This window comes from Geotrypetes seraphini, chromosome 4 (genome assembly GCF_902459505.1).
Source record: "Geotrypetes seraphini chromosome 4, aGeoSer1.1, whole genome shotgun sequence".
In the NCBI taxonomy this organism is placed as follows: Eukaryota; Metazoa; Chordata; class Amphibia; order Gymnophiona; family Dermophiidae; genus Geotrypetes; species Geotrypetes seraphini.
In genome coordinates, this window is record NC_047087.1 from 316,669,469 (window position 1) to 316,682,989 (window position 13,521).

General features: G+C 42.1%; 1 protein-coding gene across 1 annotated transcript in view; it reads right to left on the reverse strand.

The window, feature by feature from the left end:
- Window positions 1-937: 937 nt before the first annotated feature.
- PDZD8 (PDZ domain containing 8) overlaps window positions 938-13,521 on the reverse strand; it is a 235,380-nt gene continuing 222,796 nt past the window's right edge. Inside the window, exon 5 of the mRNA XM_033941009.1 lies at window positions 938-3,666. Within this exon, the coding sequence (XP_033796900.1) occupies window positions 1,523-3,666 (2,144 nt within the window). The 3' untranslated portion in view covers window positions 938-1,522. The remainder of the gene's footprint in view (window positions 3,667-13,521) is intronic.

Genomic DNA, 13,521 nt, shown 5'->3' on the forward strand with positions numbered 1-13,521 from the left:
GGAAAAAGTAGAAAAAAAATTAGAAATAACGCGAGCGGGAAGGCAAAAAAGAAGTGTTCAACGGCCGTTGAAACCACATGCGTCTTCTTCGCTCCGCGGAAACGAAGAAACTGGAGACCACGCACTCCTCCGTCGGGCGGGAAGGCACTCGCGCATGCGCGGTGCGGCCAACTAGAACTTTCTAGTTAAAAAGGTCCGTACCGGGGCTCCGTCGGTGACGTCACCCATACGTTAAGAATATGCTGCCTGCTTGTCCTGGGATAATCTATTTTTCCATCATATCAAGGCATTTCAAACAGACTGTCCTATAGAAGTATAAAAGGTAATGTCACATTTACAAAAGATGGACTGCTGCTCAGTATGACAACTTGTTACTCATACAGCATCTGAGTTTTCACAGTGCTGGACAGCTAGAGTAGCCCTTCTCCAAACAGGTTAAAATTGAGTGCGACACACATTTAAGGCAAGGATGGGTTAAGGAACTAAAAGAATATGAACTCGCTGCTCTTTTTCAATTGCACTTTAATTGGACCTTACTATAAAAGCAGTCCACTTTATTTGAATACCTTTCTGCCAACCAAGACTGTTCACTATAAAACACATTATTTAAATATACTAAATGAAAACATACTAAAAATCAAAAAGAGATGAGAACTCCCAGCCACAACATTTTGCATGCGTTTTCATCCTTTCCACTGAGTTTAATGGAGAAGGCCTATAGTTTAGGAGAACAGTCCACGTCAACTGAAACATTCTCAGCTAACTTGGATAGCAGCAGTAGACTCAAACTGTTATCTATAATGCTATTTGGCAGCGTTATAGCTAATCAAACTGACCACCAGCTCCAGCTGAAGCTTTAAAAGACAAACCTATTTTAGCCTATTACCTAGAAATAAGTTTGCCAAGTTTTACAAAAAATTATATAAAGCAAGTAACATGATGTATAAAGTCAAAACTTTACTAAATTACTGACAAAACAAAAGCCAAAGCTTATTTTCATGATGCATATTTGGCAAAAGAAAAATTATTTTAAAAAGGACATCAATTAGCTAAATAAAAGTTGCCACCCCTGGTCCCTCAGTGATTGCATCTTTATCAGTTGAGGCATGCAGCACAATTATAGCATTTTTTTCCCATATGATGGGCATGAGACAGATCAAGAATCCCAACAGTATTCTAATCATGAACCAATCTCCCAGAGAACAGGAAAACAATACATGGAAGTATTTTGTACATACAGTAATAGGAAACCTTAAGTTAACACAATCAGAGGAAAAAATAAATTAGTTAAAACAAATTTGTCCCCTAATCCCCCTCTCAAAAAATGCAGAACCTAGAGATGGTACCTTTGGGTCAACTTCCTACTTTCCCCAAATTAAACTTGCTTCTGCAGAGAAATCTTGGTTTATTTTTACCAAAGATCTGTTAAATGAGAATATGTTTATTTAGTAAGTGCAAAATTATTTTCTTTCTCCTCCTATTACCTGGAAGGCCAGAAAAACAAGCTACTGGTTATATGGTTTTATGCAGATTCAAGCATTTGGTTCTCTGATATGCAGCTGAAAGCCTCTATTTCTACCTGGCTGACATCATCATTAGTATCCACTTCAGATGCTGTACTGCTTTCCTCTGCAGATTTTGTGAGTTTTCTGGATTGCTGGTCTAAAGAGATATTTTCCAGAGACTCTAGATCCTCAATACCTGCTCTATAGTGGATCATAAGCAGCGTCAAGGCTTGTAGCCTTTCTCCTGATTTTAATAATGCAGCAGAAAGAAGAGATTTTTTCCTTGTATCTGTTGTTTCTCTCTCTTCCCTGACCAGGTGGTTGTTATGTTCCAGTTCCTGGTCTATCTCACTCTGAAGTTTATCCAGCATTAATTCTAGCTTTTGGAATCTTTCCTCTGTAGGTAAATCTCGATATAAATCACGGCCAATTTCTTTAACAGCAATGAAGACACTATCATCTAAGCCTCCTTCCTTTCTTATCAACTTGGTTCCACTGCATTGTGCTCGTTTAGAAGGACTGCTTGAACTGGACATTTCTGTGTCACTGCTCTCATTATCTGAAGTGTTAGGAGTGTGCTTTGGTGAAGGTTCCACAAGGTCAGCTCCCAGCTCTGCCTGGCGAGTTTTGGGCACCTGACGCAAATTCAGTAAGCGAGAACTGGTATTGATGATATGCCTGGTTATTCCTGTGGCTTTATTTACAGAAGCCTTTGATTCAGCATCAAGCCTCCGTTCAGCTACTACACAAAATGGATTTTCAGACAGACATTTCTCTTGGCATTTTTTATGGCAAACATAGGCACAGAGCATACACTGTGAAGCTGCTTTTGTCCAGACTTTCTTTTTGCAGTGGTCACACCATGTTGGGTTCTGGAACTGAGTGTCTTGAAAATTATGCTTGCTTTCTGTAAAAACAATCTGAGATACACTAGTTTCATCTTTTGGAAATGAGGACTCTTCTTCTGGAAGATTAGATTCCTTTTCTTTTTCCACCAAGACACTAGAGTTTTCGGACTCACCTTCTATTAAATATCTGAAGTTCAAAGTGATATCCCCGTAACAAAATTTTTCATTGAAACCTTTATGAGTACTTAAGCTTCTCAATGCAGTTCTACTGACTGTAGCTTTGGGCTCAGGTGCATTTAGCCTGAAGGTTGTAAAATATTCCATGGATGATGTTGCCAAGCACTCTAGAGCAATTTCTTCCAATTTGATACTGACATGTCCTAAGCAAATAAGGCCCCCCATTTTGAAAGGATCTCTGCACCAGAGAGCAACATTTAAATATCTATGGTAACTTTCCACCTCAAACGTGCAGCTAGCTTTTGTCCATCGCCCTTGTCTGTTCCGATAAGGTGCTTCAGAGGATTCCCATGCTGAATGGTCATCTATGCTATCTTTAGTGCTAGAAGAGCTTTCTGAGACCTTGTCTTTCATTAGTTCTTGTTTGAGAGCACTTAGTTTTGAAGCAGTCAGGTCTTCCACTAGTTCCGTATGCTTCACTGGCTTTTCCAGCAATTTATCTCCATTATTGATAGGCAGAGGTGGTCTCTCTGGTTTTTCAACAGATGCATCTTCTGTTTCTAATAAGGTCTGAGTTTCACAAGATGCTAAAGTTAGTTTTATCTGTGGTCGAGGTGGTACAGGTGGTTTATTGGTGGATCCTTGGGGTGGTCTATTGGATTGTTGAGCAACATCCAAAACCTCAAAACTTTTAACTGCTGTTGGTTTTGTTCCTTCTTTTTGTTGCGTCTTCAAGGATGGTTGATAATTTGTTAAGTTTAATTTACGATTTAGAATTGGAGATATAGATCCAAGAGGTTTGGAAGCTAGAGTCACCATGGAGCGTTTAGGACTTTGATTAGCTGCTGGGGTTACTTCCTCTTTAACTTCATTAACTGGTTTGATATCAAATGCCAGTTCTTCAAATTCTGAATCCAATTCTTTGCCATCAATGTCCAATGGGACACAAGGAATGTCCTCATCATAATTCTGCTGACATGGAGATACAAAAGGAGAATCTTCCAGTGGTCCAAAACTTTCTGGAACCATGCCACCATGCTGATTCTGACCGACTGGCCTTTCATAATATACCAACACTCTGTCACCAGCTTGCTTGATGAGTTTCAGAGTTTGAACTGAAGATGTAACTTTTACTCCTATTAAAAAATTTAAAAAAGAGACTATTAAAAACTAGTTGAAACTGAATAGTCAATGTTTCTAATATCAGCAGACAAAATATTAAAATTTGGCATTGCATTCTACAAGGACAACCCATATAAAAATAATTAATCACAACTCTTTAAATCTTGATCTCAGCTGTGACTCAGAGCTAGATGTACTAAACAGGGTCAGTAAGACCACGTGGGTACGCTCTAATCTGATTTTTGGCTGATTTCAAAAAAGCTATTAATGTACGAAAAAGTTTGAATGCAAATGATTTGAGCTTAGGTTCATCGTAATCCACGTCTCATCCCGCCAATGAATCGCCGAGTGTGAATCTCACACGTGTAGAGCCTGCAGGGAAAGCCCGAACAGTGAGAGGCAGGGGAAGCCCCGAAGCAGCTTCCTGCCACTCAACTTTTTGGGGCAGGAAACCTTTTTTTTAATGGACACAGAATGTTGTGCATGCGTTATACATGCATATCTATCACATTAAAAAAAGAAAAGAAAAGAAAAAAGCCCCGCTCTCACCGATTACAGTCCTCCCCAACATCACTCCGATGAACCAGCACCAGGGACTGACCCCCCATGCCAGCGAAAATTGACAAGAGGTATGCCCATTCCCTCCTGCCACCGAATGCCCCTCCCAAACCAGGCGCCCTTCCGAGCCATCCCCTCTTTCTCCTTCCCCCCCCACAAAGAAAGGCCTGGATGCTCCCCCGAACCTCCCCCCGTACCTTTCTCTGAAGAGAGCAGGAGGGAGACAGGCCTGCTGCTCCAAAATGGTGGGCCTTCCCCTCCCCATACAAAGGTATGGGGAGGGAGGTTCAGGGGTTAGGGGGAGCATCCAGTGGCAGGAGGGAGTGGTCATCCCTCCTGCCTTTTTTTGGGGGGGAGGGGAATTGATGGTTTAGAAGGGCGCCTGGTGCAGGGAGGGGCATCCAGTAGTAGGAGTGGGCATCCCTCCTGCCTTTTTTTGAGGGGGGGAGAAGGGCAGGAGGTGGCTCAGGAGGGCGCATCCAGAGGCAGGAGGGAGTGGGCAACCTCCTGCCAATTTTGCTGGCAAAGGTGTTTTTCATGGGACCTATGATTGTCATTATGGGAGTGGCGGCGGCTCAGTTGGTTTTTTTTATTTTTTTATGGGACAGATATTGTGCATGTGTAATACACACAGCATCTGTGCTCATTAAAAAAAGGGCATGTTTATAAATATATTTTGTGTCAGCAGGATAGGTAAGCAACTGGTCTTGACCAGTCGTTTTTTTCAAATCGCTAAAAGTGATCACTTTTCTTTGTGCATCGGAAGCCATGTTAGAGCATCATTTGCTCTATTAATTTACATGCCATTTCAATATTAATGCCCTCATTTGCATGGCTGGGTCAGAGAATGAGTGATCCTGCAGAAAATCACGTGGCGAGCCGTTTCTGCATCAGGTCAGCAAATCCAATTGTCGCTAAACCAGTTGACTTTAGTGTATTTAACCCTCAGTTTTAAAGGAGACATTGAAGTGTTAAGTTTATCTACTACATAGCCTAAGATTTATTTATTTAATTTATGGAATTAAGTGATCTGTGCTAATTGCTGAGGTTAACACATGTAAATTATCTCACTCAACTGTAAGGCAAAGTCCACATCTATTTCTCACTTCATTCCACACGATGCACTTAGGGGATCTTTTTATTAAAATGCATTAAGCTGTTAACACACAGTTTAGAGTGTGATAACAGCTAGTGCACAAAACATGCTAACTGTTTTTTTGCAGTATTTTTAAGCTGCAGTGGACCATTTTGTGAAGTGGGTCGGTTAGCAGCGATCGTTGCTAAACCTGTGAAAACCATCCTGTGAAAACAGGTTTAGCAATGATCGCTGACTTTAGTAAATCGAGGCCTTTGGTTCTCTGCCTGCTGCTGCCTGTAATACAGGTCTTAGGCCCTTTCCCGTGCATCATCTGATGCACGTGGAGGGTCACAAGGCCCTGATTAGCTCAGATGCTTCATGCCCTTCCCTTGGGCAGGGTCTTAGGCATCTGAGCCAATCAGGGACTCCATTAGGCTCCCTCTGTATCCCGGATACAGGAGCCTTAGCTCCTCCACCTTGTATCCAGGATACAGAGGGAGCCTAAGGGAGTCTCTGATTGGCTTAGGCGCCTAAGACCCCACTGATGGGGAGAGGCTTGAGGCATCTGAGCCAATCATGGCCTTAGGCCCCCTCCTTGTGCATCAGATGATGTATGGGGAGGGGCATAAGGCCTGCATTGTAGACAGTAGCGGCTGGCGGAGGAGCAGGAGGGACTCCTCCTGCTCTCAACCAAAGGTAACAGGGAGGAGGGGGGCTGAGGGGGCCGAGGGAGGGTGGCCTCCACTGGCAGGAGGGAGTGGGCATCGGCGTCGGGAGGGCGTCTGGTGGCAGGAGGAAGTGAGCATCCCTCCTGCCATTTTTAATAGTTCATCGGCGTCGGGGGGGGGGGGGAGGGGAAGGAGTGGGCATCCCTCTTGCCATAAGTTCGACGGTGGCGGGAGGCATCTGGTGGCAGGAGGGGAGCATTAAAAATAAAAATACTGGCAGAAGCCCTGACAGAAGTGACAGAAGGCTGCTTCTCCTGTCACTACTGTCATGGCTTTGCGCATGTCTCAATCGCTCACTGAGCGATTTAGTCGGTGGGTTTGCATGCTAACTTGATAGTGAATTAATAGCTGTTTGAAAATTGGCCAGAGAATTGACCAACAGCGAATGAGTCGCTATCTTTAGTTAATCTAACCCTAAGACTGTATATGCTAAGTTGCTCACTAAGAGTATGGGTGAACAATGGGCATGGAGAGAATACAGCAATTTGGAGAGAGCACAGGATCACTTACTGCAGGGGTGTCTAATGTCGGTCCTCGAGGGCCGCAGTCCAGTCGGATTTTCAGGATTTCCCCAATGAATATACATGAGATCTATTTGCATGCACTGCTTTCATTGTATGCTAATAGATCTCATGCATATTCATTGGGGAAATCCTGAAAACCCGACTGGATTGCGGCCCTCGAGGACCGACATTGGACACCCCTGACTTACTGCCTCCTAAATGGGAAGCATTAAATGCTTCCTCACTTACTACAACCTGATTATTGTATGCTAATGCAACTTAACACACAACCTACAATAGAAAATGTTGGGCACCCTGCCCACAATAGTTGCTGTATTAAGTCTGTAGCTAGCTTGCATTAATTTTCTCTGTTAAAGCTACGGTAACTGCAAAATCTAATGCACTTTAGTAAATGGTTCCTTAATGTGTAAATTATTAAGCTCTAAGTATTAAGCCAGCATGCAACTGTTAGTGTGGTGGTGCACTAACAGCATGTACTAATTCAAGTGTTAAGTGATTAATGCACATTAGTAAATAGGAATTTATCAATCTGAATATTGCATACCCTACATAATTTCTAACTTTTATCTATTACTGTGGGTCTTTGGTACTTCTTATATACCTTCCAGAATTTCAATACTAGCTTTGCATTCACACAATATGTTAAAAGGTAGAAAATGGGGCGGTCATTTGGGGCCTAAGCCTGAAAAAAAGACTTAGAGTTGGTGTAGGGGTAATATTAGTAGGGGGCCCCATGGTTGAGCTAGGCACCATTTCTACTTGGCAGCTTTATCTACCTTCCCTTTCTTGCAGTTCCCTCCCCTCCATCACATGACTGCTACAATTTACTTTCTTATTTAAAAAAAAAAAAAAAAGATAGCGGAATTAGAAAAGGTTCAAATGATAAAGGAATAGAACGTCTCATAGCCACCGACATAGCAAATGCTCTGGATGACATCTCAAAAGCATCATAAGCTGACCTTGTTATATACTTTCTAAATGATCTAGAATCAGAAAATAATAGTAAATATTGAAGAACTAAGGTCAGTACTGTGCAGACTTTCACGGTCTGTGTCTGTATATGGCCGTTTGGTGGAGGATAGGCTGGGGAGGGCTTCAATGGCTGAGAGGGTGTAGATGGACTGGAGTGAGCTTTGATGGAGACTATGAAGGTATTGGGTGTAACACTAGACCAGTGCTTAACCATGAAAGACCAGGTAGACTCCTTAATCAGAAAGGGTTTTTTCACTCTCTGGAAACTTTGGTCCATTTTGATATGTCAGCATTTAGAATCCTGGTACAATCCCTCGTACTGAGTCAACTTGATTACTGAAACATCGCCTATTTAGCAATTTCCCAAAAGAATATGCGACGATTACAATTAGTGCAAAATGCAGCGGTCAAACTGATTTTCGGCCTGAAGAAGTTTGATCATGTGACTATGACACCTTACTACTGACAGCTGCATTGGCCGATGGAGGCGCGTGTGAAGTTTTAAATTCGGTTGTTTTTGCTTTAAGGCACTATTCGGTCTAGCCCCTAAATACATAACTGACCTTTTCTCCTCAGCCAACAAACATAAGAGAAGTTCACATTCGATCCTTGTTTCCCCTCCAGTTAGAGGATGTAAACTCAAAAGACACCATTAACACCTTTTCTCACATCAGGCAGCATTATGGGGTAAAGATCTAGAACAATTGCTTACGCCTACTACTTATGGGGAATTCAGGAAACGCCTAAAAACATATCTGTTCCTGAAGTATCTAGGCAGCTGACCCGTACAACTCTTTCTCCTCAATAACTGAACCCTTGAGCTGTTAATCACTAGCTTTTGCCTCAATTTGTACCATCTTTTAATCTTTGTAAACCGCATAGAACTTCACGGTCCTGTGGTATATAAACTGTTATTATTACTTCAGTAATTGGACCTAAGAACAGTACCGGGCAGAGCTTTGGATTCTTGCCCAGAAATAGCTAAGAAGAAGAAGAAGAAGAAGAAAAAACCCAAAAACCCAATGAATTTTTAGATTGAATCAGGTTGGGCAGACTAGATGGACCATTCGGATCTTTATCTGCCGTCATCTACTAAGTTACTAGTCTGTGAAAGAGTGTGAATAGTTTGCTGATATTCTGTAAGGTGCTCTGAAAGAATATGCTTTTCAAAGTTAGGCAATTTCCTTATCAGATATTTTAGATAACAAGACATGTAGAAATTGTAATTAAGGATCCTGCTCGCCAGCATAGAATTTTGATAAAGGCGATGTCCAAAACTGTCCATAATACGGCCCTTACACCATGGTGGTGCCGAGGCATAAATTCTTGTACTGAAAGATTTCTTAATGATCGATGTTGTAGCTCTGGTTTATCAAACACAGGACAAGAAATTATTTTGAAAATGGAATCTAGTATTCTTGGAGCTCCGTAATAGTTAAAGGCGTTTCCCAATTTTTGAGAAACATCTCCTTAAGAATATCATGTAACGATAACTTGAGAAGCTCTTTGGGAGGCTCATAAAGTCCAAGGCGTCCAGGTACTCAATGCTTGGTCCAATGTCAGCTTCCAATTTCACAGGTAGGGCTTTGCTCAACTGACCTAGTAAAGGAAAGCCTTTCTGAAGGACAGCTTTTTCTGGGAGGTATTTTCTAAGGTGTGTGATAACACTCAGTCACAGATAAAGTAAGTTCACACTCAGTCAGATCACAAATTTGAATCATAGAGAAGAGTTGGAGAAGCTGTGCGTTGAGCAGAACGATGTCTACAGGAAAGTTGCGATGAAAACAATGAAAGGATCAATGAGTATCCATTTTTTGCTTCGAAGCATGAGTGGCAAAATGAGGCCCTATGCTGCCTTGGCATTGAACGCCATGTTGAAGAAGTGTCGATGCTTTGAAGTAGTGGATCGATGCCTCAATTAAAGACAACGATGAGATGAGCTACAATGTCGATGCGAAGATTGATGTCTGAAGGTAGAACGTCATTGAGATGAGGAGTGACAATGCCTTGCAGAAGATCCATGAGAAGTAGCTCAATGCTCCGATGGATAGCTGACATTGGTAACTTGAGGCCTCGTAGTGCTATGCTTAGCCTGGGCTGGTATCGAGGGAGTCAATGTTAGCACCGGCATGCAGTGCAATTTTAATATATTATTGAGTTCCCTCTGGAAGAACTCATCGAGTTTCTCCCTAAAGGTACCAATGGCTCATCAGCCGGTACCATCGGTGCATTCAAAGCAATAGAACAGGTTTCAAAACCAATTTAAAAGTTGTTATTTAGTTGAGAGAATGGGTCTCAGTGATCCTGCAACGTTCAATGCTTGAACACCAAAAAGGTAATGCAGGTAGGATTTTCTTTCATCGACCCTTTACTCTCACTCATAATTTAAAGCTTTTAAATTGAAATTTAAATCAGCGAGCAAAGAATAGATAAATGAAGCACTTATCTTTGACTTTTTAGAAAAAGTGCCTCTGTGCGGCTGATATCCAGAGCGATGTCTTCAATCGCCTATGCAGTGATAGCCCGTAGTAATGACCCAACGGGGCCCGTTTCGCCACTCGTTGGTGACTTCTTCGGGGTTTTTTTTGGCAAATGTTATCAGTTAGAACAACAATTTGCTCGAAAATGGCATTCAAGCATTGAACGTTGCAGGATCACTGAGACCCATTCTCTCAATTAAATAACAACTTTTAAGTTGGTTTTGAAACCTGTTCTATTGCTTTGAATGTTCATTTATCGAGGTTTCTTTAAGCCTGGTTTAGATACAGGGTACCATCGGTGCAACAGGTTGTCTTGGAGTGGGTGATCTCCATGAGGATGCACTCCGTGAAGGAGAGAACCTACAAAGCTGGAGAACGATGTCGTCATTGTTTGGTCTGCATCAAGGGTCTCAATGCTGTTGAGACCTGCAATGATTGCTGGGAAGTGGATGGCTTCTTTGCTGGCTTCCCTGATGCTGTAAGATCATCCGATGTCGATGGCTCTGAAGATTTACCTGTGTCCATGGTCAGCCAAAAGGCTTTTCCTGTTGAATGTGGTGAGCTTTGATAGAGCATTTTTGTAGAGTGGAACACCAAGCACAAGAATCAACTCGGTGTTAAGGGCCTAAACACTGTAGACACCAATTATGAGGGTCGGTGATGGAAATAGGCCGCTGACTCTTATAACCCGTTAAAGGTTTTGACATGGACGAAAAAATACTTTTGGCGAGATTAAACTCAATTGTACCATTTCCTCGGGTTTTTGCAGCCCAAATGCATGACCTTGCATTTCTTAGCATTAAATTTTAGCTGCCAAATTTCAGACCATTCTTCAAGCTTTGCCAGGTCTTTTTTCATGTTATTCACACCATCCGGTGTGTCTACTCTATTGCAGATTTTGGTATCATCCGCAAAGAGGCAAATCTTACCTGTCAGTCTTTCAGCAATATCGCTTATAAAAATGTTAAAAGAACAGGCCCAAGAACAGAACCTTGAGGCACACCACTGGTAACATCCCTTTCCTCAGAGCGATCTCCATTGATCACTACCCTCTATCACCTTCCACACAGTTTATTTATTAGACGTCTGTGTGGAACTCTGTCAAAGGCTTTGCTAAAATCTAATTACACCACATCTAGCGCGCATCTTCTATCCAATTCTCTGGTCACCCAAAGAAATTGATCAGATTTCTCCGACAAGACCTACCTCTAGTGAATCCACAGGATTACAGAAACTTCATTTTCTGTTTTAAAAGTGTTTCCATTAATTTGCTTACCACAGAAATCAGACTTACCGGCCTGTAATTTCCTACTTTTCTTTACTTCCACTTTTGTGGAGAGGGACCACATTTGCCCTTCTCCAGTCCTCCGGTACCACTCCCGACTCTAAAGACTTGTTGAAAAGGTCAGTCAGCGGAGCTACCAGAACTTCCCTAAATTCCTTCAGCACCCTTGGATGTACACCATCCGGCCCCATCGCTTTGTCTACCTTTATTTTAGCTAGCTTCTCATGAACACAACCCCCTTGAATATTGATAAGGGTCTATTACTCCTCCATCCCTATTCACATTTGTCTTTTGTGGTGCCGCTCCCGGCGCTTTAGCTGTGAACATAGAACAAAAATATTTGTTAAGCAATTCGGCCTTTTCTTTATCAGCTTCTACATATTCCTTCCCTTCACCTTTGAGTCTCACAATACCACTTTTGCACTTCTTCCTATCACTAATATATCTAAAAAATGTCTTGTCTTCCTGTTTTACCGTGTCAGCTATTTTTTTCATTTGCATCATTGCTTTCCTGACTACAAGACCAGCCTCTTAACTTTTTTTCTGTGTTCTTTTGAAGTTTATAAATACAAACCTTTTATTCCTTACCTTTTCAGCTACTACTTTTGAGAACCAAAGTGGCCTTCTTTTCCTCTTTTACTTACTTGCCTCACAAAAAAATTTGTCACCCTTACAATCACTCCTTTCATTTTTGCCCACTGCATTTCTACTCCTTCCAGATGTTCCCATCCAGACAACAATTTCTTGACATAATCCCCAATCTGAACAAAGTTACTTTTTAAAAGACTAGAACCTTTACTTTTGAATGAGCCCTCTATATAACCATCTTAATATTAAACCGTACCATGCAGTGATTACTGGATGCCAGATGATCACCCAATGTTACATCAGAAACACTTTCCCCGTTTGTAAGCATCAAGTCCAGTATGACCCCATTCCACATAGATTCCATTACCAACTGCTGGAATAGTTCTCCTTGTAGAGAATCCAAGATTTCCCTGCAATAGGGATACCCCAATCAACATCTAGTATGTTAAAAAACATCTATTAGTAAAACTTCCCCCTTTTTAGACATATTCTGAATGTCTAGTATTACGGTAAATCTCTGTACACTTCTTTCATCTGTGAAGGAGGCCTGTATATCACACCAATGTAAATATATTTACCATTCCCTCTTTCCAAATTGATCCACAGATCCTGTAATTCCATGGCTTTAATATGATCTTTAACATAATGCTACACCCCCTCCTTTTCTTCCTACCCTGTCTTTCATTAACAGATTATAGCCCGGTGGTTCTCCATCAACCATGTCACCGTGATCGCCACTATATCCAACTCATCTTCTTTCATGACAGCTTCTAGATCCAGAATCTTGTTTCCCATACTTCTAGCATACTTTTCAGATATTGCCCCTTTTTCCCATCCGTATAGAGGTATTCAGTGATTTATTTACCTGAGGGCTTTTACTCACCTGGGGGCTTTAATCACCCCACCCAGTCACTTCTAGTTTAAAGCCCTCTTGAGTAGATTAGCTAGTATGCTGCCAAAGACACTTCTTCCCTTCTTTGATAGACACATAACATCCCTGCTCAGCAACACATGGAAAATCAGCCCATGGTCCAGGAGGCCAAAATGCTCTCAACACCATCCACGTAGCTACAAATTCATCTCAAGGATGCGTGTTTCTCTGACCTTGCTCTTATCCTCAAGAGGGAGGATGGATGAGACTAGCACCTGCTCACCTGACTGCTTCACCTTTTCTCCCAGAGCCACAAAGTCACTTTTGATACATTCGCAGGGGTACCTGGCAGTATCATTAATGCCAACGTTGACTATTATCCGATGCTGCTCATCATCAGGTTTGATGAGTCTTGGCAATTTTTATATAACATTTTGGATTTTGGCACCAGGCAGACAGCATACCTCCCGGGACATCATGTCTGGTCTGCAGATGGATGCTTCTGTACCCCTCAGAAGGGAATCACCAACCACAACTATCTTACACCTCCTAGTGGTCATGGATCAAGCAATTTTTAGGATTTCAAGCTTTGGTTCTTCCTCTCCCTGGGATATTCTCATCTCCTCCACTTTCAGGGCAGCAGACCAGTTCTTCAGTTCAAGGGCAGGTGGAATCACAGTACCAATCTTGCAGGGTTCCGTAATCTGAGTCCAGCTGTCTTCCCCCAGCACAGACTCTTCTTCCCCACTGCTGGAAATTTTTGATGCCTCATGAACCATTTCATC